This window comes from Quercus lobata, chromosome 11, assembly GCF_001633185.2.
Source record: "Quercus lobata isolate SW786 chromosome 11, ValleyOak3.0 Primary Assembly, whole genome shotgun sequence".
NCBI classification, from domain to species: domain Eukaryota; kingdom Viridiplantae; phylum Streptophyta; class Magnoliopsida; order Fagales; family Fagaceae; genus Quercus; species Quercus lobata.
The window spans coordinates 19,846,023-19,870,096 of NC_044914.1; the positions used below are offsets into that span (position 1 = coordinate 19,846,023).

Genomic DNA, 24,074 nt, shown 5'->3' on the forward strand with positions numbered 1-24,074 from the left:
CTTATTTAATTATCCATTGCTAGTCATGTAGAACCTTCAAACAGTTTTGCTTTCCTTTTTAGGAACCCGCAAAAAACCTAAACTTGGAATAAGAAAAATTATGTTCTTTTTTAATTACCCATTGCTAGTCATGTAGAGCCTTCAAACAGTTGTGCTTTCCTTTTTAGGAACCCGCAAAAAACCTAAACTTGGAATGGGAAAAGTTATGTGCATGTACTCGAACCTTACTCCGAGGAAGAGTCCAAACTGAAGTTTCATTACTCATCCACCAAGTCTTCAAAAAAGAAGATTTTCCTTCATTTAATCTTTTTTTTTTTTCCTATGTATAAAAGTAAAATTAAGTTTTAAATATATCCATTCATTTCTTTTGTATAGAAACTAAACAAGCAAAAAAAATACCATAATCTTCTCCCATTGTTCTATGCCTTCTCAAAATTGAGTTTCAATGTAAAACTCGATTTGTAGAAAATCGAGTACGGGACAATCAAACTTTAAAAAAAAAAAAAAAAAAAAATTGCATAGAACTTGAGTTCCATAAAAACCACTATAGGCTTCCATGAAACACAGCTATAGGTAAAACTTAAAAAAAAAAAAAAAAATGCATGGAACTCGAGTTCATGGAGCTCGAGTTCCATAAAAAAACTCCACTATAGGGATTTAAAACACCTATAAGGCTCCCTATGGAGCAACTTGCATGTAAAAAAACTTGCATATTTTAAAATGCCACTATAGGGCTTTAAAAAATTGCATGGAACTTGAGTTCATGGAGCTCGAGTTCCAGTATATATATATTTTTTTTTTAATTTTTAGTTTGTTATAACTTGATTGTCCAAAAATTGAGTTTCAAAAGAGGGGCATTTTCCTAATTAGTTTGGGAAGGGGACAAAATGCTGTATATTTTGTGTGAAAAGGACATTTGCCCATTTTGCCCCTTCTTTCTTGCATTCAAACACATAGAATGGAATATTTTATCTCTTCCATCTCTTTCTTTTACCTTTTATTTACTCTTTTTCCTTCCCTCTCCTTTCTAGGTGATGCCAAATAGAATGTGCCGAGGATTCATAAACCAACGATTCCCTTTCCCTAAATGGTGCCAAATAGGATTTTAGGGATTTCCACACAAAAAGGTCCCTAGGCCTTGCCTAAACTGTAGTGATTTTTTTTTTAAAACTTAATTTATTTGGATTGCTAGGGAAGGAAAAAAAAAAAAAAAAAAATCAATAGACTTACAATGTTTGTACAAGTGAAGACAAGGATGAGTTCAATAATTAAAGAAGTGTCTGTTCCTTTACTTTCCTAGGGGTTATCTTCCATTAAATAATCTTTTACATTCTATTATGCACAGTTGCCTTATAGGTTTCTCCTCCAAAAAAAACAAAAAGACTTTTTTTATTGGAAAAAAAAGACTTTATTTTTATTGGAAAAAAAAAAGAGTTTTTTTTTTTTTTTTTAATAACTTGGTATAAGGCCGGTCTTAATAATTTATAAACTTTAAAGCATATAATAATGAAGTCACTATAAATACTTGCTATTGCCATGAATGAGATTAAACATTATTAGGTCTCCCAAATTTGTTTATTGCTCTTTCATTTTTTTCATCTTCATCCTTATTGTAATACCAGGTGAGTGCTTTCACATCTTCACCATAATATAAACTCCTATATATATTGTTGTTTGATGTGAGTGCATGCCTCTGATTGTTTGAAATTAAATTTCTATATTCGAATTTTCTACTCGTATTATGTGCCTGTTTGTTTCCACGTTTTGAGCCCAAAAGTGCTTTTTGAAAAAAGCCAGGCCTAAAATTGCGTTTGGTTAAGCCCAAAATGCAACTTTTTGATAAAAGTTGCGTTTTGGGCATAGGCCAAAAACGCGGAAAATTTATGGACCTTTGAGGGTCCATAAATGAAAACGCGCACTGTGCGTTTGATGGGTTATCGTTGCTGATGATGGAATTACGAAAATACCCATAAAATTAATCAGTTCTCTCAACGCCTGACCTCACGCCCCTCATCTCATCTCTCTACTCTCCCTTTGCACGACGCCTCCCATCTCTTCTCTCTGCTCTGCTCTGCCCTCTCCGTAAGTCTCTCTGCTCTGTCTTTCTCATCTCATCTCTCTGCTCTCCCAACAAATTTCCAAATCCAAACACAAAAAAATCTATAACAAATTCCCAAATCATCTCTCTGCTCTCCCAACAAATTTCCAAATCCAAACATAAAAAAATCTATAACAAATTCCCAAATCAACTAAGGAAAAAAAAAATCAATCCCTTGCAAATTAGGATTCCTCAAAATGCAAAACAAAAAAACATCAGAATATAGCAAAATGATAGAGAATTACAGGACAAAATCGAAGTTGAATGCGTCAAAAACAGCGAGCTTTGGGTTCGATCAAATCGGCGGCGAACCCCTCCCAATCAAACTTGGACGACTCTGACTCCAACTCCGACTCCGACCCTATTTTCAATCTCCAAGCCCTTCCCTCTTAGCCACTCGCCGTCTTCGAACTCCACCGCCTCATCTTCGTCGTGCACTCTGATGGATTCTATGTCGCCAGAACCTGAGTGGGATGCTATCGATTCCGCCAAAAACCAACAGACGAAGTGCTAAGAGAAAAGGGAAAAAAAAAAAAAAAAAAAGAGAGACGAAGAAGGAGAATGTTCTGGTGTTTGGAGGAATGGCAGGGAAGGAATAAAGAAAGGAGGAAAGAGGGATTAAAAAAGAAAACAAAACGGGTACGTGTGTGGAGGAGAAATTTAGTGGGAAAAAAAAGAAGAAGAAAGAAATGCCGTGTGGAGGATAAAAAAAGAGTGGAAAAAAAAAAGGAAAAAAAGAATAATGAAATATTATCACAATTTTTTTACAATAAATTTTAAGGGGTCAGTTATTATTAGCTAATATTGGTGAGAAAAAAAATTTTTTTTTAGAAAGAGAAAAAAATAATTTTAATAGTATGTTAAAATTAAAATTAGTATCAATTTTTATCAAAATATTTTCACAATATTTTTACAATAAATCTTAAGTGTTAGGTTATTATTAGCTAATATTGGTGAGAAAAAATAATTTTTTTAGAAAGAGAAAAACATAATTTTAATAGCATGTTAAAATTAAAATCAGTATCAATTTTTATCACAATATTTTTACAATACTTTCACAATAAATCTTAAGTGGTAGGTTATTATTAGCTAATATTGGTGAGAAAAAAATAATTTCACATTATTGATTTAAGTATGAAATAAACTCCCTTATATATACATTGTCATTTTTGGTAATTTACCTTTCAAATTGCCACTTTTATAAGTGCTAGCCAAACACTCAATTTTTTCAAAAAGCACTTTTTAACAGCTTTTACCAAACACTCAGTTTTTTGAAATAACACTTTTTCATTATGCACTTTTTGAAAACTTAACTTTTTCATTATGCACTTTTTCAAAAAGCTGAACCAAAGTCACCCTATGTCTCTTTAAGAAAGTTTAATTTGTTCACTTTACCTCTTTGATAGGTTTTTCTTCTCAACCGATAAACTACTCTATAGAAAAGTCAAGCTGCAATGTAAATTGATAAGAGTAATTCTAAAAATTTGATAAACTCATTCACATGAGGCAAAGCTAACGGTCCTGATGAACCCGACGACCTTGCTTGTGCATTCATAAACGACGACACCATAAAGTCGATGGTTTCATCTCAAGGTTGACGGGTACGACAACACTTGAATGAGACAACCAGAATGCATAGACAGGATAAGAAGCTGACAGAAGAAAGCTAAAGGGGATAAGTAAACCTTTGACGGATTTGACATAGCCTAGCTTGGCTTCCTCGCATGAATATATAAGGAAACATCTTATGCTCCACGACTAACCCTAATCGAGGGGATTCCTATAAGGAAAGGATCCCGCAAGATATGCATATTAATGAAGATCTTTCCTAAAAGGAAAAGCCCTATATGCTAAGTTACGCATAATTTCTCCTAGCTCTGGCATTTTAGAGTTATGAAAGTTCTCTAACTTGACCTTCAAAGGGTATTAGGCTGGTACCACACCGATACTTTCTTAAGGTCTTCTTTTTCTATGTTGCGTAGGTGTTATCTCGAGCATGTGAGAACCGTGTGACTTACTGACGATTTTTGGCATCATCATAAACCGAGCTATGATATGCAAGCACACTTATAGTCAACGTAAAAGTCAAACATGGAGCAAATGGTGCAGCCATTACCATTCAGGTCATTGTAATAATCAACGTATAAAATAGGAGGGGGCAATTTGTGGATTCTGTTATGGTACAAACCGTAGATCTCTTATTGGTGCATGTTATTGCATCTTTCCTAATGCTTGAAAATTTTGATTAAAAATAAAGTATAAATTATTAGAATTATGAGTTACAATGCCTTGATCCTTGCTTCTAAATAGCATTACTTAGTCTTCTTTATGAGGGGATCCACATTCAAATCTCCCACCCCACCAACACTTGCATCAGCCCATGTGAAATGGGTTAAATGCAAAATTTTGGCCAAAAAAAAAAAAAAAAAAAAAGCCCGTATAAGATTATTTAAAATTATGTATTTCCTTCTACTATTATAGTATCCATGTATATAACTCTGACAATCAGCTCCAACAAAGAAAGTAAAATATGGGACTGGAAGTGTTAGTCTAAATGGGTGTATGGTTTGAATTGAAACAGTTTTTTAAGAGTCGGGTTTAATTTGAAACTTGTGAAGATATGAGAGATTTAATTTGAAACCTAAGATTCATCCGTTATGGCTGGTTCTACTTTTGTTTTTATTGAATCCAAAACTTTTGAGTTTGCTATTGAGGAAGGGGGTTCGTTTTTCTCTCTATGTATTCATGAAAGAGGTAGGCACACCTCACGTTCTGTCTGTATGGGTAAGGAGAGTGCGAAGAGACTTTTGTTTCACGTTGAGGAGTTGACATCTAAGCATAAGCCGGGTTAGTTTGCAAGAACGGTTCGGGAGGGAGATAGAATTCTGATCCTTCAGTTGGGCTCCAATGCCCATGACTCTTTTTTGTTGTTATCTGAATTAGACAAAGGCCACCGGAGGGGATCCATTGTCATATCGGAAGGGTACATGGGAGTGGCTGGAGAGGATTTGGAGTCCATTTGAGGAAGACTTTCTTCCTAGGTAGTCAGAATTACGGCGTTCAGCATAGGAGGACCACCAGGAAACCAGTGGGGGTGACGGAACTTTTCTGGCAGAACCCAGAAGGAGTTGAGAATAAAGGGAAGGAGTTGTTGTCAGGGTTTCAAATTTTGAACCCACAATCTTCTCGGGGAGGGAATTCCGAGTTTGACAAGGGTTGTGATGGGGCAGTTGTCACATCGGTCATTAAAGGAGCTGCGTGTAGCAGTGGTAATATTTTGCAGACCTTGGATATTTCATTACGTGTGGAACGTGGGAATGAAGGGAAGTGGCACGTGATTTCTTCTAAGGTTATTGAAGTGGGCCCGGTTGCTGTGAAGCCCAGTGGTGATAATAAGCTACACAGTTATAAATCTGTGTTAACTAAAGGTTGTGGGCCAATGCCCCACGCTGCTTGGAAGCCCAAAGCCCAAGCTGGGTTTCATAAGGTTTTGTCTCATCAATCTAAGTTGCCTCGTTCTAGTGCTAAACCCACTTCTTTTAATTCCGGTGCAACTCAGCCTCGTGTGGCTTCGCACAACATGTCTTTTTCTGCTTGCAAGACCGATACCCAGTTGTGTGAGTCTCCATCTCAGCCTAGCGTATCGGACTGTCACGTTTCGGGGATGGGGTCTTCTCTTTTAGCTTGTGCGAACTCTTCTACTACATGTGGCTCTTCTTTCTTGGTGCCTTTCCAAGTGGTTCCTGGCTTGGGGTCTTCGGCGGCTCCTACTTTTTCTGCATGTGACTCAAATTTTGGGCAACCGTCGATGCTCTCAAGCAAGTCACCAGATCTGCCACCTCTTTTAAATCAAAAGGTGGGTTGTAGTTTACCGATGAGTGACGCGGTAGGAATGCGGTTGGAGAAGGGGATTTTCGTGACTAATTCGGCAAGGTGTTCTCAGCAAGCAGAGGGATCAGAGAAGACAGAACAGATCTTCACCAAAGCACCACAAGATTTTGGTCCTACACTTAGTGATTATGTTGGTGATTTGAGCAGAACTTGGGGTAATTCCAATGATTGGATGATTGAATTTCGGGATGGGAGGAAAATAGTTATCCCACTGTCTGCTTATTGTTCTCCTAAGTCCGTGACAGGTCAGCTTGCTTCAGAGGGTGTAGTTAATTCTGGTAGGGATTCTCTTGTTAACAAGGGACAAATTATTAGTTGGGATTCTAAGTTTGATGGAGTAGTGGACTCTGGTGACTCTAAGTTCGGGTCAGAAGGTGTGACTTGGGACTCTGAGGAGGGTTTGTTGAATTGGGAACATTTAGGTGACCCGTTAGAAGTGGCACCTTTGGCGGTGGATAACACTGTGGTTATGGAGATCCCTACAGTTGAGGAGAGGGGGTGTACGGTGGATGTTGACAACTCCAAGTTGTCTCTTTGGGTAACTAATAGAATTAAAACTTTCCAGAAATCTGTTGGGACCTCGTTAGAGGGCTTCGAAGAACAGGTTACAGGTTTGCTCTTAGCTTTAGAAGCTCGAAGAAAAAAGAGGATGTTGGATGTAGCCTCTCAGAGGAAGATGGTTAAGGCTGGATAAAAAGGGCATCGTGAGTTGAAGAATTTATTGAGTTCGTGGGGTGAGGAGAATGAGTCAGAAAGGAGCAGGAATGCTTCTAGGGATCGGGTTGTTGTAGTGCATCAATGAATTTAAAAATTGTTTCATGGAATGTGAGAGGGTTGAATGAGCAAGATAAGTGGCTACGGGTTAGAAATATGATCCGTAAGTGGAAAGCAGATATTGTTTGTCTGCAAGAGACAAAGCTGGAGTTAATTAATAGGGGTGTTATTTTTAGTTTGTGGGGAGGTCACCATGTGGATTGGCTTTACTTAGGCTCTGTGGGTGCTTCAGGTGGGGTGTTATTGATGTGGGACAACAGGGTTGTGGAGAAGTTGGAGGAAGCAGTGGGTCGCTTCTCAGTCTTTTGTAAATTCAAAAATGTGGTGGACCAGTTTGTTTGGGCTTTTACTGGAGTTTATGAGCCTAATTGTGATAGAGATAGAGGTCCTTTATGGGAGGAGTTATCTGGAGTTTGTAGTTGGTGGGATGTGCCTTGGTGTGTGGGAGGTGATTTTAATGTGGTGCGGTTTCCTTCTGAACGTTCTGGCTCTTCAAGTTTCACTTCAGCCATGCATCGGTTTTCAGCTTTTATTTCAGAGCTAAGCCTTATTGATCTGCCTTTGGTTGGGGGGAATTTCACTTGGTCTAATTCTAGAGAGATTGCTTCAAGATCTAGATTGGACAGATTCCTTGTGTCTGCTGACTGGGAGGAGAAATTCCCATCTGTTTGTCAAAGCCGATTATCTAGGTTGCTTTCAGATCATTTTCCTATTCTTCTAGAGGGTGGGAATCTTCTTGGTGGTAAGAAACCTTTCAGGTTCGAGAATATGTGGTTAAAGGATGAGGGCTTTTTGGAAAGGGTGCGAGCATGGTGGGAGTCCTATCTTTTCCAAGGTTCTCCTAGTTTTATTTTGGCTAACAAACTGAAGTCGTTGAAATTGGATTTGAAGAGATGGAATGTGGAGGAGTTCGGTAATATAGGTCTTAGGGTTCAGAATCTGTGGAAGGATCTCAATGTGTTGGAAGCTATCGAGGATGATTGTGTTCTTTCAGTGGAGGAGAGTTTGGAAAAGGATCGTATTCGTGGAGAGTTAGAAAAATCAACCTTGTTGGAAGAAATCTGCTGGAGGCAGAAATCTAGGGCTCTTTTTCTTAAGGAGGGAGATAGGAACACAAAATTTTTTCACTGTATTGCAAATTCTCATAGAAGATGCAATACCATTGATAGGCTTCTGGTGGATGGAGAGTTATCCTCGGATCAGGGGATCATTGAGGGGTGTATTTCTCATTTTTATAGGCAGTTATACTCGGAGACTGAGGTCCACAGACCTATTTTGGATGAGGTTGTTTTTTCTAGCATTTCTGAGGAAGATGCCAATTGGCTGGACAGACCTTTTGATGAGGATGAAGTTTTTAGAGTGGTCCTTGATTTCAATGGTGATAAAGCGCCAGGTCCGGATGGTTTTTTAATGGCATTCTTTCAGTCTTGTTGGTGCTTGTTGAAAACTGATATTATGAATGTGTTTCATAATTTTCATACCCACGCAGTGTTTGAAAAGAGTCTCAACGCTACTTTCCTTACTCTCATTCCTAAGAAAAATGACGCTGTGGATGTTAAAGACTTTCGGCCTATTAGTTTGGTGGGAGGGTTGTACAAGATTATTGCTAAGGTGTTAGCCAATCGAATGCGGAAGGTGGTTCATGGTCTTATCTCAGAATCTCAGAATGCCTTTCTGAAAGGTCGTCAGATTTTGGATTCTGTCCTTATTGCTTCTGAGTGTTTAAACAGTAGACTGAAGGCAGGAGTTCCGGGGGTATTGTGCAAACTGGATATTGAGAAAGCTTACGACCATGTGAATTGGGAGTTTCTCTTGTTTTTGCTTCAGCAGTGTGGCTTTTCTGACAAATGGAGAAGGTGGATTAGGTGTTGTATTTCTACTGTTAAATTCTCCATTTTGATCAATGGTTGTCCTTCTGACTTCTTTGGGAGTTCTAGAGGTTTGAGGCAAGGTGATCCGTTATCCCCTTTTCTCTTTGATATTGTCATGGAGGCTTTGAGCCGTATGTTGATGTAGCTATTACGGCAGGTCAGTTCTCAGGCTTCTCAGTGGGGAATGCAATTGGTTCCTTGTTGACGGTGTCTCATTTGTTATTTGCAGATGATACTCTTATTTTCTGTGATGCTGACAGCAATCATATAACAGCTCTGCGTGGGATTCTATCTAGATTTGAGGAGGTGTCAGGGCTAAAAATTAATCTAGAGAAGTCTGTTTTGGTTCCAGTTGGGGATGTGCCTAATCTGCATGAGCTAGTGGAGATTTTGGGCTGTAGTGAATCTGCTCTTCCGCTGAAATATTTAGGTCTGCCGTTGGGTGCTTCTTTTAAAGATAAGACGGTTTGGAATCCTATTTTGGAGAAGATGGAGTAAAGGCTAGTTGGTTTGAAGAGATTGTATTTATCTAAGGGGGGTAAGATTACTCTTATTAAGAGCACTCTCTCTAGCTTGCCTACTTATTTTCTTTCTCTTTTCCCTATTCCTGTTAAGGTGGCCAAGAGGATGGAGGAATTACAGAGGGATTTTCTTTGGAATGGTATTGGTGATGATCGTAAACTTCATTTAGTTAAGTGGTCGAAGGTTTGTAGGCCTCTGAAGAATGGAGGGCTAGGCATTCGGAGCTTGAGAAGGTTTAACTCTGCCCTATTAGCCAAATGGTTGTGGCGTTATGGTGTGGAGAATGATGCCCTTTGGAGAAGGGTAATTGGGGCGAAGTATGGAAACGAGTGTGGCGGTTGGTGTACAAAACCTGTGTCTGGGGCACATGGTGTTTGTTTGTGGAAGTCCATTAGAAAAGGCTGGCTGAATTTTTCTAAGTTCCTTCAGTATGATGTGGGTGATGGTACTCGTGAAGTTTTGGATTGATGTGTGGTGTAGGGATCATCCTCTTAAGGAGGTGTTTCCTGACTTATATAATATTAGTAGGTCTAGGGATGTTTCGGTCTCTGAGGTTTTGTGCTATGCTAATGGGAGAATTTTTTGGGACCTTCAATTTCGCCGCTTAGTGAATGATCAAGAGTCTCAATCTTTGGATTCTTTTTTGGGTTTGATCTATTCCACTAAGGTGCGAGGTGTTGGTTCTGACAAATTTAGTTGGAAGCTAGCCAACAGTAGGGGTTTCTTGGTGAGCGGGTATTATCACTCTCTTTCCCCCTCTATCGTCACATCGTTCCCATGGAAACTTTTGTGGCATTCGAAGGTTCCTCCCCGGGTAGCTTTTTTTTCTTGGACTGCTGCTTTAGGCAAGATCCTAACTATTGATAACCTTCGGAAGAGGCATCTTGTTATTCTTGAGTGGTGTTATATGTGCAAAAGGTCTGGGAAATCTGTTGATCATCTCCTCCTTCACTGTCCTTTTGCTTTTGAGATGTGGAGTATGGTTTTTTGCTTGGGTGGTTTTTGCTGGGTGATGCCGCAAAGGGTAGTGGATTTGCTAGACTGTTGGTCTTGCAACTTCAGGCGTCATCGTAATATAGTTATTTGGAGGATGGTGCCTCACTGTTTGATGTGGTGTATCTGGAGGGAGCGAAATGCTAGAAACTTTGAGGGTCGTGAACGGTCCATTCTTGAGTTTAAGTCTTTTTTTTTTCTTACTCTTCTCGAATGGTGCTTAGTTTTACCTGCTTTTTCTTGTTTATCTCTTCCTGCTTTGTTTGATCTTTGTAATTTGGTTTCTTGATGTTTTTGCCTTGTTAGTACATTTCCTATGTACGGGGCTGAGTTCTTCCTTATTATATATCTTCCTTTACTTATATAAAAAAAAAGTATCCATGTATATATTGTTCATGTGTAAAAGGGTTATTTTATTCATTTCTAAGTTTTCACTTTTTTTATTAGTGTTTTTGTGAGTGATGTGGGTATTTTTTATATAAAAAAAAAGTGATTATGTAAAATAATATTAATAAAAAATGAATAAAAAATGCATATTCTATTGACATAACTTTTAAAATAAATAATCGGTGAGTGTTTTGAAAAAGTTTTTTGCTAAATAGACAAATTTCCTAATTTTTACATAAACTGAAATAAATGCTCTAAAAATAAATTCTGAAGAAAATATTCATGAGTTGCACTAAAAAAAGAAGAAAAAAAGGTTAACATGATTAATTGATGATGTCAATCGTACAGTGGAGCTTGTCAATTTCGCCAGGCTTTTCAATAGGAAGTTTAGAAAATCAAACAGTTTGTTTTCTAGTAAAAAAATGACATTTGAATATAATTTCATAAATTTTTTAAGGGTAAATTGTATTAGGAACTTGTTGCATTGACCCGATATAATTCAAGTTTCTCCTTTTTTTTTGGTACTACTTAAACTTCCAAATCATGTGCTTATCAAAAAATGTTCATGGTGATTTCTAAACTAAATTGAAATTTCTTATCTAAGGAAAAATATGAGTTGTATCTAATACATAATCAAGAATACTGTAGTAAGTATCATATCTGGCTGGAATACAATATGGATAAATAAGGGTGCATGAAGCATTCATGCTTCATTGAATCCCTGAAGAAAAACATAAGGGGGAATTGCATTAGTAGCTCATAAAAATTATATAAATAGAAGAAATGAGTGGAGCTTTTGAAGATAGATAATCATGTTCAACTAAGACAAATAAAAGATAAATCTAAGGAAGCTCAAATTAAAGGGATTCAGGAACACATGGTAAATTGTCAAAACTGCTTCCTACCCCGTGCGAACATGACAAATCCAAACCATTACTTCAACCCTTTACTTCTTTGAGAATACTAGACAAACCAACTGCTCCCAATTTCCAATCTTCAACAGGTCTGATGAATCTTGAATCCCAATAAACACACATGGGAGGAGGGTGTGGAATTGTTTCAATTAAGGCCAATGAGAGACTCGTACATGAAAAAGGCTAGAGAAAGGGCTCCAAAAATTGCCAAAGCCTTTCTTCACACAACTAATGCTACTACAACAAGGAACATTCAATACGTCTATAAGTTTATATAAAATGTGGGGACCTAAAAGTCCAAGAGACATCTTCACTAGGTGAGGTGAAAGGGAAGCAAGTCTTGACTAAGTCCCATATTACTTGGATAGAGAGAGTTGATGTGCTTTATATATAGAGTCTTTTGGCTAAATATTACATTAATTGGAGTTTATTTGTGATATAAGCATTGTTCAAAATTATTTAGGGAAATGAAAAGAGATGTGAATTTCAGCAATGGTATTGCCGCAATTCAGCATTTTTTTTTCCCTCTTCTCTCTTCTCCTATTTAAGCAATAATATTGCCATAATTCATTTTTTTCTTTTTTCGTTAGTTGGTCAATTTAGTCCAATTGGGTAGCATAAAAATTGGGCAGATATTTCAGCAATACCATCGCCGAAATCTCTCTCTCTCTCTCTCTCCTGTCACATCATTTTTCTTTCCTCTCTTTTACTTTTTCTCACAATTTCAGCAATACCATTACTGAAATTTACATCTTTTCTCATTTTCCTAAATAACTTTAAACGGTATCCATATCATAAATAAACTCCAATTTACACAATATTTAGTCAAAAGACTCTTGTATGTAAGCCTTGGACCTTAATTGGTATGATATGTTTTAATGCGTAAGTCTCCATACCTAACCAAATAGACATAGGTGACCAATCACACTTTAAAGAAACCCAATAATTGGCAGCGAATCTTGAACCCAATGAACAGACATCTTGCCAAGAATGTCACTAGAGTTTTGGACATTTACTGTACAATTATATTTATATTAATTTTATTCGTTTTTTTTTTTAAATTTTTAATTTTTAATGTAAGCAAGTTTTAAAACAACAAAACTATATCGTTTTTGGGCACTTATGATGATACAATCATTTGTGAATTTTTTATTGTGTAAACTGAATATTTATATATTATTTAACTTTTGAACTTTATTAATTTTTTTGTTCACTATTATTATTATTTTACATGTGAAATAATTTGAGCCAACGTGTAACCCACCCACTTGCAATCTGTTTTTTATTCGATTGCCATTAACTTGACCCAACTCGTTTGCCCGGTGTTCATGTGTTTTATTGAATTTAGGTGTTGTGTTGAAGACTGAAGTTACAAAGTATAAATTTTTTTACGAATACCCTTTTTTTTCTCAAACAACAAGTACGCAAAATGAATTCGAGCCGAATCTCACGTGGGTCATCAGTAATTATTCATTTTCTCAATTGGATAGGGGTTGATATTAATATATTATTATGACATTAAAAAAAAAAAAAAAGTTGGGAATTTTTAAAAATGCAGAAAAGACTTAAAACTAGAGGCAAAAGCATGGTCCACGTGGTTGGAGGCAAAATTGGAATGCGGATGGAGGTCTTGTTCCCATTGGTCCGAAATCTATCCACGACAGGTATACTAGATTGCCTCTCCAGATTTCATGATCCTACATGGCTCCTTCAAAACCCACTTCTTAGATTCTCTCCCACAGACTCAAAGACTCACAGTTGATAAAACCAGCCTCCTCCAGTTTATCCATTTTCTGCTAGGGAAGCTTTTAAGCACCAACCAACCTAAGAGAGATGGCTACTACCTCTGGTGCAGTTCTAAATGGGTTAGGATCTTCTTCTTTCTTGCGTGGAGGGAACAGAAGCCAGACATTGTTGTCTGCAGCTGGTGTTGGAGCCAGAGCTACTGTGCCTAAGAGGTTCATTGTGGTGGCTGCTGCTAAACCAAAGCTGTCTTGGATCCCTGCTGTTAAAGGTGGTGGCAACTTTCTTGACCCCGAGTGGCTCGATGGCTCGTAAGTTATCAGTTCTCAGCTTATAAATCTTGTGAAATATTTATATAGATGTTAAATTACATTGGCAAAACTATTACACACAATTCTTCTATGATCACACCATTTGTCACGATTTGTTGAACTGTCTTTTGAATGAACTTTTTCTCTATTACTCACAGTCGACCATGTCATACTTATGGCCATTGTGACACTGACACAGCTAGACTTTCTTTATTACACATGGTCTCAACTCAACATATTGAATTGCAGGCTCCCAGGTGACTATGGTTTTGATCCACTAGGACTAGGCAAGGACCCAGCATTCCTGAAATGGTACAGAGAAGCGGAGCTCATCCACGGCAGGTGGGCAATGGCTGCAGTGGTTGGGATCTTTGTAGGCCAGGCATGGAGTGGTATCCCATGGTTTGAGGCTGGAGCTGCCCCTGGTGCAATAGCTCCCTTCTCTTTTGGCTCTCTTCTAGGCACTCAGCTCATCCTCATGGGCTGGGTTGAGAGCAAGAGATGGGTGGACTTCTTCAACCCAGACTCACAGTCTGTGGAATGGGCTACACCGTGGTCGAGGACGGCTGAGAACTTTGCCAATGCAACCGGGGAGCAGGGTTACCCTGGTGGCAAATTCTTTGATCCCTTGGGTCTTGCTGGCACTCTCAAGGATGGTGTTTACATTCCAGATTTTGAGAAGTTAGAGAGACTGAAGTTAGCTGAGATCAAGCATGCTAGGCTTGCCATGGTTGCAATGCTAATTTTCTACTTTGAGGCTGGACAAGGGAAGACTCCTCTTGGTGCTCTAGGCTTGTAAACCCAAATACCCAAAAAAAAGAAAAGTTTCAAACTTGGAATGTAGATATCTGAATTAGAGACAGTAGATTCAAGACCCTTGGTTTATTGTTCTCTGAGTCCTCCATCAAGCTTCGAATTCTGAATACTTTCTCTTCTTGGATTAATTATGTGTGTTTGTAAGATAAATGAATGTTGCTAGTTTATTATTACTCTAATCCCCTATCTTCTTTGTAATTTTGTTAGGGAAGGGACCCTCTCTAAATGGAACGAAAATTGGATTTTACCAAAAATTGGTCTTGAATCTATTGAATTTCAGGGTCTGTTTTATTAGGTGTAAATGCAAGTGTGGCCGTGGATACATGTGACTATGGGAGCCACAATGTGATATTTGTAGTCCTAACTCTTTTAAGGCCACTCAAATATAATATTTATGGTCACACTCCCTTCAAACTATGGACAAAAAAAATAACGCTCATTTTTTTATTTTTTATATATATTAAAGTCAGAAATATATTATTAATATGACAATATTACAACACAAGTTCATAAAACACAGCCGGCATAAACTGATCTGGCAAATCCTCCCTCCAAATACCAACATCCAAAGAGTACTCAAAATAAGATACCAGTTGAGAAGCCACATTATGTGAAGTGCAATTGAAACACACACACGAAATGAAAATAACTTCTTAAAGGATTTGAAGTTAAATGGATTGAATATTAAAGACCCCCGTTCTAATTGTTGAGGTTGTGAGGCAGCCACAACTTTGGGGATCACTACTTGAGAGGGAACAAATTTAGGAACAAGAAGTTGTGTGGATAGGGAAGGATCCTGGGAATCAACTCCCAGCATCTGAATGGTGACATTAGAGAATGGAATTTGTTCTGAAGAATCTGGAGTGATCCCCAACTTATCAGGAAGAGAGAATTTGAGAGGGTAGCTGCAGAGATAGTCACTCCACATGTAAACCATCCCTAGTATTAACGGAACATGCCATACCAGGATGGCAATTAGAATTGTCTCCATATTCCATGGGTTCCAAGAAAATGACTCATTCATGTTCTGGATCAATACCGGAATATCATTTTTTTGGGGCTATGAATTATCAGTTAGCCAGTCACTATAGAACCTTCATCAAGCACAATAGATTAAGTGCTCACCATGACCAATAATGTCTCACACGAGTACTGTTGACTAGATTTTGAAAAGAACAGGATAACACAGAATAGAGGATAAAGATAAATGGAAAAAGAAGTGGGACAAGTAGCATATGGTTAACATGGAACAACACGAAGAGAGAGTGTTTTTTAATGTAATATCTGCATGAAGAAATAACATAGAGGGAAAAGGAATACCGAAAAGTTAAATGTTACGGAAAGAAATAATAAAAAAAACTAAGAGAGTTGGTGAAGAAATGATATAATTGAACATACCGCAATAAGACCAGCCTCTTAAAAAAAAAAAAATTCCCGAGAAAGAGAACGAATTAATTGAACACACAATAAAAAAGATTACCATTAACCGAGTATAGAAACCAAAAATTAAGAGAGATTACAGACAATGATATGAATATCACGTAGCAGACTGACACACAGGAAAACAAGAAAAAAAAATTAGATAGTCGACAAAACTGTGGGAAACAGAAACAAGGAACAATGGTATGGAAACTAACCCAAAGATCAAATACTAGAAGCCTGAGAAAACAAAACGAATAAAGGAAGATTGAAAATGATAAGAAAATCTTTACTGGCAAGAGGAACTAAAAGGAAAAGATTTGGACAAGAGGGAGAAAGACCCTGAACAAGGGTATGGGGTATACCGACCAGTGTGCTTTTTGTATACTCTCACGGACTCCATACTATCTAAATATTCTTTTACAGTTAAGTAAGATAAAAAGAGATGCAATATCTTTTTTTGATAAGTGAGATGCAACATGTGCTAGAAATATTTTAGATAAAAACAAGTTTGATTCAACAATAGAAACCCTAAAAATTAGCAAGAATAGAAAGTAAAAAGAGTTTAGAAAGATCTCATAAAGCTATAGAATCATGTGAATAGCATTGTACTTAAAGGTTGACTCATGCCACTCAAATCAAAGGAGAGAGCAAATGGGTATGAGAAGCCCAATTCCATAGTAGCCCCCACCATCTTAAGATATCTCTTAAGGCAACCAATGGATTATAAACACTCGGCTCACTTCAAACCAGTGTGGGACAAACAATAATAGGTAGTGTTTAGAACACAGACCCGCACCACCAACATGTTCATGTTAAAGATATCAAACTCAAACCCAGAAAATCTTTAAAATAAAGTTCTCATTGTATTCAGACATGCAAGATAAATGATGACATATTTTAAGAAACAACAACCTTTTTCATCGTCTTTGCTAGGTACGAGCCCAATCCTAGCCCCTTGATCAATTTAACCAAAATTGGGGGCATTAAAAATGATACAAACCATTATTAAGAAGTTGTAGCTTTGTGAACTATGATGGACTTGCCAGCGAAACTGATATTCTCATAAGTAACATCTAGTTGCATTAAAACACTAAATTTTTTGTTTAAGGGAACAAATAAAATCAACCTGAACCAGTGGTGAAAAAAGGGCGCAAATTATTCACTGCCTGTAGCCATCAAAAACTCACCCTCGCATACAACCTCACCTCCAACATATGCCTTCCCTTCCATCTTTGCAATTCCAAAGCGTTTCTGCAACTTGATAAGTGTCATTCTCATAACTAGGGTGTCACCGGCAACCACTGGTTTCCGGAATCGCACTTTGTCAATACCAGCAAAGAAGAAATTTTCACGGGAACCTCCAACTTCTGGTTGCAACATAACCAAGCCACCAACCTGTGCCATTGCCTAAATCCAAGAAACATTGCCATTAGTCGCTAATTATCTGATTTACTGACACTAAAACCAAATAATGGAGACAGCTTTTACTAAATATTGATTCTAACATGAAAGGATGCATAAGATATGTACTTCTAGTCTAGAATAGATGATGGTGATGCTAACTGTTTGTCTAGTAAGAGACTAAGATGATGAAGAAATCATCTTCTCGTGCCTTTCCATGCCAAAATATTGATAAAATAAAGGGATGACATCAGACTCCCACACATTGAATCCCCCAATTTCTTCCAAATTTTATTTAGATGTAAGACATGTAGCATTTTAAAACCGAATAAATATCACACGTCTCACATCTGGCTAAAAATGGGAGAGAATTGGAGGATTCAATGGAAGGGGATCCTTGAAAATAGCAAAGTATGTAAATATAAGACTTTATAGATAAATATAGTCAATGAAACAAGAAAGAAGTAAAGAGGAGACAAACATGACATGATTTATGACTAAATGTACCTCACACTTTGAATTTCCAATGATGTTGTAGCAAAAGTATCTTTTGAACAGTTTCAACACTAGTCATAAAGTTAAACATACATAAGTCCTCATCTACAGGAGTATGGATTACTCACAGCTCCAAAATAAGAATCATTGTATCTCCAATCGGACTCAGTTGATCTCTAATACTCTGGTGTAACATCATAATTAATCTTAATTACTCGCGAAATGAGACCAAGCACGTGTGTCATAAAAATGACTCTAAACAAATAATAACCACCATCAGAGACTAGGTAATTAAAAGTTCTAATATTAGGAATAAAAATGAATTTCATGAAAACAGAAATGAATCTTTTGTTTGATCTTGTTCCTTTATAGGCAGCTTAACATAAAAAAAGAAAAAAAGAGAAAAAAAAAAAAGGAAAAAAGAAAGAAAGAAAGAGCTTTATCAAAAAAAATCTAATGAAATAAAATAAACTGACAAGTTACTGAGGTCAAAATATAACCCAATTCACCCCTTCATGTGCTGAAGGTTCTCCCTCCCTTAATCTGTGGTTTTAGGGAATGGACAGCCCTCTAATCTGTGGACTGGCTATTTTAGAGTGAATTCTTGCAGAATCCATGATTTTGACCAAGACAAACCATCAATGGTGGATTCATATTTTCTACAATAAAACTAGGCACTGTAGACGCAAGGGTATGAACCAAAAGACACATAACTCTTAACCCATCAGCCACTGACCAAGACTTCTATGCTTATAATATGCTGCAAACTTTACTTATTTGTTCCTGATCACATAAACCATACCTTATACTGTTTATACTTAAGAAATTGGACATGCTATGAACCATAGAATTCCTTAAAAGTTTCTACTTTGGCTCCTAGTATCCCAGTCAATTTAACTAATTTGTATCACAGGAGAAAATGCAACCACATGTAAATTCTTGTAACCATCAATAAACTTTTGATTCTTTAATTTTTAATATTTAAACTTTACAAATTTAGAACCTTTATCACAAAATCAATTATCTTTCAAGATTCATATGGTTTTCACATCATTTTCTGAAAATTGCAAAGTACAAATCAAATTCTGAAAACAACCAGGAAGAGAGCATTCAACAAACGCTTGAATAAAACTGTTAAACCTAGTTGTAAATTCAAAATGGCTCTTTGAAAACTGAGGCAATGCATCAAGAACTACAAATCCACAATAATACTACAAATAGATGTCATGCTTTCTAGGTAAGATACATTTGAGAGGACGCCCAGAGGAAACTAGAAGGCCTATAAAATCAATGGCCGAACAAAAAGTGAGACTGAAAAATCTATCCTGTTTTAATCCTTGTATAACAGTGCAGCTATGGAGACCTAAATGCTCTTATGCTCCTCGCATTTGCATATGCCTGTATATCAGTGATGCAGAGCACCCAAGAAGTGATCCAAGGCACAGAGGTGGACCAATTAACTACGATCAGCCACTAGCCACGACTAGTTGATTCTTTATTTTATTGTAGTCTTTGTCAGTGTCCTTGCCTGGTCATCTTTTATTGTTATTTTTTACAAACTAGTATTGTTATACTCCTGTTCTTTTGAAAATTCATGTGAAAAGCAAGTGACTTTTAATGGGCTTAGATAGCTAAGATTAGAAAGGTGCATGAATAATAAAGGCTGGTCCAAGAATTTTTACCAAAGTATCCAAAACCAGACCTGCTGTCTTATTGAATTCTCTTGAACCTAGACTTAGGTTCAAACTTCATTTCCAGGGGTGCATTCTAGCTAATTTCAATTGCTTTATTTCTGGATCTCTTCTTCATGCCTACTTTTAACATGTCTATAAGCTAGAAAGGTGGTGCCCTTATCTCAAGTCTGTACCAGAGCAGATATAAGCTTTTTTTTGCTGCATAAGTTTGGCACCTCTGTAAACGAGGAATGGCAATTAATATAAAAGAAAATGAAAGAGGAAAGAAACTATGACAACCTAAAATCTGTCAGCACATGACTTCAATGTTTAGAATAAAATTGCAACTAAGTCCCTACACCTCTAGTTTTGGCAATTAAATAATTAGATTTTCCCAATTAGCAATCAAGTCCATTCAAAATTCTCCATTAATCAGGTTCACAATTTCTATTGACGCGGCTTTGAAGAAGGATTCTTTTGGTAGACAACATAGACATTGGCAATGAATTTAACCTAAATTACTTTAATTGATTCACCCTAATTTTTTATGAACAATATGATTCTTTCAAACTCCTTAACAACTAAGTTGGCTTACTAAAGCTCGGTTACAATATCCCTACTAAACATTGGGTCCCATTTTTATTTTTCAATGACATAAAATTCCTTCTCTATGAACATTGTCAGGTCAAGGAGCTTGAGCGGTGGCCCAAAATGTTGGCAGAGTAAGCTTCTAGAGCCCTTTAGAAAAGGCCAAGTTCAGAAAGAAAAAACTCAGCCAAAAGGAGTTCATAGACTCCATGAAATGGGTGATGTCGAGGACCAAATTCAGATATATGGAATCTTATTCCTTTATGCTTGATGTGGACTATATAGAGGGAACAAAATCGGCGTACTTTTGAAGATGAGGAGTGCACGTCATCTCTATTGCAACCATCCTTCATTAATTCTGTTTATGAGTGGTCTTTTGCTTTGGGTCTTACTGATAGTAACTCTATTCACTCCTTCATTGAATCAATTCATGAGTAGATATTTCTCTCATTGTATGCTTTAGGCTACTTCGTGCTTATCATCACTAAGTAGTCTCGTTTCAATAATATTATTTAAACCTATCAAAAATAAACTCCATGAAATGCATTTTGCTCCTTTGACGCAATTACCCATTGAAGCACTATTGGTAAACTAAATCTGTCATAGACACCTCAACTTACTCTAGTACTTGTGAGAACCTGTGCTAGTCCAAGTAAAACGCTTAAAATCATTAACACCACTCTCTATATATGTAATGTCGGAAATGGTAAAGAAAAATGGATCAACCAGCATACTGATGAAAGACAATTAACTAGCTTGCTAAGCTCATCAATAAATTAATACCAAGAGGCATCTTCTTAGATCACACAACTTATGACTACATTCAATAATTATTCAAAGTTTACTTCAGTATAGATTCAGGATTTATTTCCTTTGGGAAACAAGCAATCCCTTCTTAGGCACTGCATTTCCAGTTCTAAGAGAAAACTTCAATGAGGCAGGTCTTTAATGTTTTATTACTATCCCAGTTTTCTTAAAACCTTTAATTTTCTGTGGCATTTCACAAGCACCCACAATTTCGCCAACATTCACTAAGTAAAACTTTGCTACTCTACAACCCCTGAGAGCAACATGAAACCCACTTGAATATAACAAAACCGTGTAAACTTCTAATCTATCCCCTTCTGTGGAGAGGGAGGGGGCAGCTTAACTAGAAAACTTCAAATCCCAAAGGATCCTTGTTGAACTTTTAATAATGGAAAGCATTATCAACATCAAGCTCATGAACTAACCAATATAGCTCTTGCACCTGGTAAAGCAATTAAGAATACTTCTATTGTGGCAAAATAAACAATCCATAAATTTATCTAAAAGAACTTTATCCTAAGGATTTTCAATTTAAACTGCCATCTGAAACGGCTCCCATAGGTTCAACCTTCTCTTTAAAATTCTTTGAAGAACAAAAATCATCATCTTTTTAACACGTGATGCACTTAAGAGCATGAAACATTCAACATCATCTAATATGTCTATATTTTGACAATCATGTACAAACAAGTGCAACATTTTAACAATATTCTAGTTGGATGATCAATTAAAACCAGCAAACTTCTACCAACTAATTCAAGAAGAAATCACTGCTTGGCTCAATTACCAAACTTCAAATCTAATCTGAATTATTGAATTGTAATTCAGACACTAACAATTAATTTGAGCACATGGTATAAAATTGCCTGACATTTTCCCATAAGACATCAAGCAGTAACTCCAAAGGGCTGTTGGACCACATCTACCATTGACTGAATTGATTTGGGCATTACAATTGCTTATAACACTGTCAATGCAAATTCCTCCAGAAGTTCACATGCAAAAATGACTGTAACACCTACTAGCTATGGTAAATGGACCAATGACAACTCCCAAGTGAAACGTTATCCTGAAGACTAAGGATCTTGATACCCATAACGCCCTAGGTTTGAAAGCTTAAGATAGGATGGTCAAACACAAAGTTCAATCAACGGTCATTAGGAACAAATAAAAATCTCCTCAACCGCTTTACAACCTCATCATGAACATAGAACACATCATAACACTTGAAACTCTTAATTTAAATGCACAATCTTACCATTGCACAATAGAATGATTGTTAATAAACCTATTAATATTTAGTAATGCATAAACAAACCCTCTAACATAAACAAATGAATTTAGGAAAAAAAAGGGGGAAAGGAACAAAAGAGGAACGAAAGTGCGAAACAAGCAAATACCTCAACCATGAGAACACCAGGCATTATCGGTCTTTCAGGAAAATGACCAGGAAAGAAGTTGTCGTTAATTGTGACATTCTTGATAGCAACAGCTGAAACTCCAGGATTGTGTTCAATTACTCTATCCACTAGAAGAAATGGGAACCTAACAAAATCCAAAACAAAAAGAAAGTAAAAACGTTGAAAATTGCTTACAAAAACTTAAAACAACTACTAGACTTCTTTTGGCTCCTCCTGAAAGAAGCTACCTATGTTTCATTGTTTGGCAATTCAAAAACCACAAAAAAGAACACCTCAATATATGTATTGCAATTTGCAACATGGGTTTTAATTTCCTCAATCAATTTTTTGAAGTGCACAGAACAGAGAATTTTATAAAAATGATACAGAAAAGCAAATTGCAAAATGGGTTTTTCTCAAACAGTGATTTAAAGTGAACAGAAAAGAGAATTTAGAAAAATGACAGTGGAACTGACCGGTGAGGCAGAATTTCACGAATCTGGTTGATGTCCATCACTGTAGGAAATGCAGCATATCCTGTAAAAAAAATTGAAACCAACCCAATTAAGAGAAAGAGAAAGAGAAAAAAGAGAGATTTTTGAAGCAAAGTACGTACTTAATTCAATAGGGGTGTCTTGCTTGGTATCATTTGCAGCGTCCAGAGAAGAACGGGTGGTGAAAAGGGTTGGATACGATCTGAAAGCAGTACTACGAAGATTGACTTGTGATCGTGATGGAGACCAAGCAAAGGTGGGTCTGTGAGGAGGAGGAGAAGGAGATGAGAGAAGTGAATTGGAGAAAGCTGAGGCTGCCATTGCCATTGGTTTTGGTTTTGTTGAGAAAATGCTAGCGAGTGAGTGCGTGAGAATGTGTTGTTGTTGGTTATTATTATTTGCATTCCTCTTCTTATATACTATATGGGTTAAGAAAAAGGTTGGACAAGGCGAGAGTTACGAGGTAAAGTGGTTTGACTTTTGAAGCTGGTGGATTGTAGTTGGGAGAGTTTTGACAACTGAGTACCCAATCAAAAGGGACGGAGATTCCAATGTTTGTGTTCATGGTGGATGTTTTACATCTCATGGTACCACAAGTTCCTCACACATGGTTATGGACCTTATGGTTTGAAATTGAATCAATGTTCTAAATGGTTTTTGACAACTCCGATACTAATTTGTCTCATACAAATCAAATTTATGTTCTGAGATGGACGAAGTGCTTGACCACTAGACTCTCATTTTAACGACTTAATCCAATAATAAATATGACTTGCCTAATCAAGTTGGTCTATATAAATGAGATTAACTTGACTTTTGTAAAATATAAGTTACATGATTAGGATATGATGTGGGTGTAAACACCCTCGTGTTAGTGTAACTAATAAAAAGCTTAAAAATGAAATCTCTTCTCCTCTACTTTTCTCTCAAGCTCTTGGAATCTCTTTGGCATGGTTTTTAGGGTGTAGATTTTATGTGCCTTGCTTTAGAAGCAACCACCAACATTAGTGACAAGCCAACATCTCTTTAGGTCATGACGGCATAGTTTACAATGTATAATAGTTGCATAAGTACTCATTTTCTTTAATTGGTATCAAAGCATAAGACCAAAAATCATTTCCCATTTCGATTGGAACTTGCAAGTAGGATTTTTCTAAGTTGAATATCCATCTCAAATAAGCATTATTTTGTTAGATTTAAGGCAATTAATTTAAGTAAGATTTTTTTATATTTACATATTATTTTAAGACAAAAGACATAAAGCTGGTCCCACAGCCTATGTTAATATTTATTTATTCTTATAAAACTAGCCCCACAGCCTATAAGGCTTCTAAAAAAATGACATAAAGCTGCTGTGAACGGGCACTTTACAGTACCTGTTAACACAACCCTTATTTAAATAATAATATAATTTTATCAATACTATAATATACCTCGCGGAAAATTGATTTACAAAAATTGAAATCCCTAGTTG

General features: G+C 36.7%; 2 protein-coding genes across 2 annotated transcripts; one reads left to right on the plus strand and one right to left on the minus strand.

The window, feature by feature from the left end:
• Positions 1 to 13,160: 13,160 nt before the first annotated feature.
• On the plus strand, positions 13,161 to 14,574 carry LOC115968652 (chlorophyll a-b binding protein CP24 10A, chloroplastic). The gene is made up of 2 exons (XM_031088097.1): positions 13,161 to 13,504; positions 13,754 to 14,574. Exons 1-2 carry the CDS (start codon positions 13,284 to 13,286, stop codon positions 14,301 to 14,303), a joined length of 771 nt encoding a protein of 256 aa, XP_030943957.1. The 5' UTR covers positions 13,161 to 13,283; the 3' UTR covers positions 14,304 to 14,574.
• A 2,011-nt stretch (positions 14,575 to 16,585) lies between these two features.
• On the minus strand, positions 16,586 to 23,054 carry LOC115969336 (3-hydroxyacyl-[acyl-carrier-protein] dehydratase FabZ-like). Its single transcript, XM_031088960.1, has 4 exons — positions 22,723 to 23,054; positions 22,583 to 22,643; positions 22,107 to 22,251; positions 16,586 to 17,149 (listed from the first exon to the last, which is right to left on the minus strand). Exons 1-4 carry the CDS (start codon positions 22,925 to 22,927, stop codon positions 16,898 to 16,900), a joined length of 663 nt encoding a protein of 220 aa, XP_030944820.1. The 5' UTR covers positions 22,928 to 23,054; the 3' UTR covers positions 16,586 to 16,897.
• Between the last annotated feature and the right edge of the window lie 1,020 nt (positions 23,055 to 24,074).

What these genes read in the sequence shown, in the direction of transcription:
- LOC115969336 (XM_031088960.1), bottom strand. Translation starts at nt 22,927, where the DNA reads ATGGCAATGGCAGCCTCAGCTTTCTCCAATTCACTTCTCTCATCTCCT. An exon ending in AGACACCCCTATTGAATTAA is followed by an intron (nt 22,644 to 22,722) that starts GTACGTACTTTG and finishes TTTTTTTTACAG; the next exon opens with GATATGCTGCATTTCCTACA. An exon ending in CGTGAAATTCTGCCTCACCG is followed by an intron (nt 22,252 to 22,582) that starts GTCAGTTCCACT and finishes GGATTTTGTTAG; the next exon opens with GTTCCCATTTCTTCTAGTGG.
- LOC115968652 (XM_031088097.1), top strand. Translation starts at nt 13,284, where the DNA reads ATGGCTACTACCTCTGGTGCAGTTCTAAATGGGTTAGGATCTTCTTCT. An exon ending in CCCGAGTGGCTCGATGGCTC is followed by an intron (nt 13,505 to 13,753) that starts GTAAGTTATCAG and finishes ATTGAATTGCAG; the next exon opens with GCTCCCAGGTGACTATGGTT.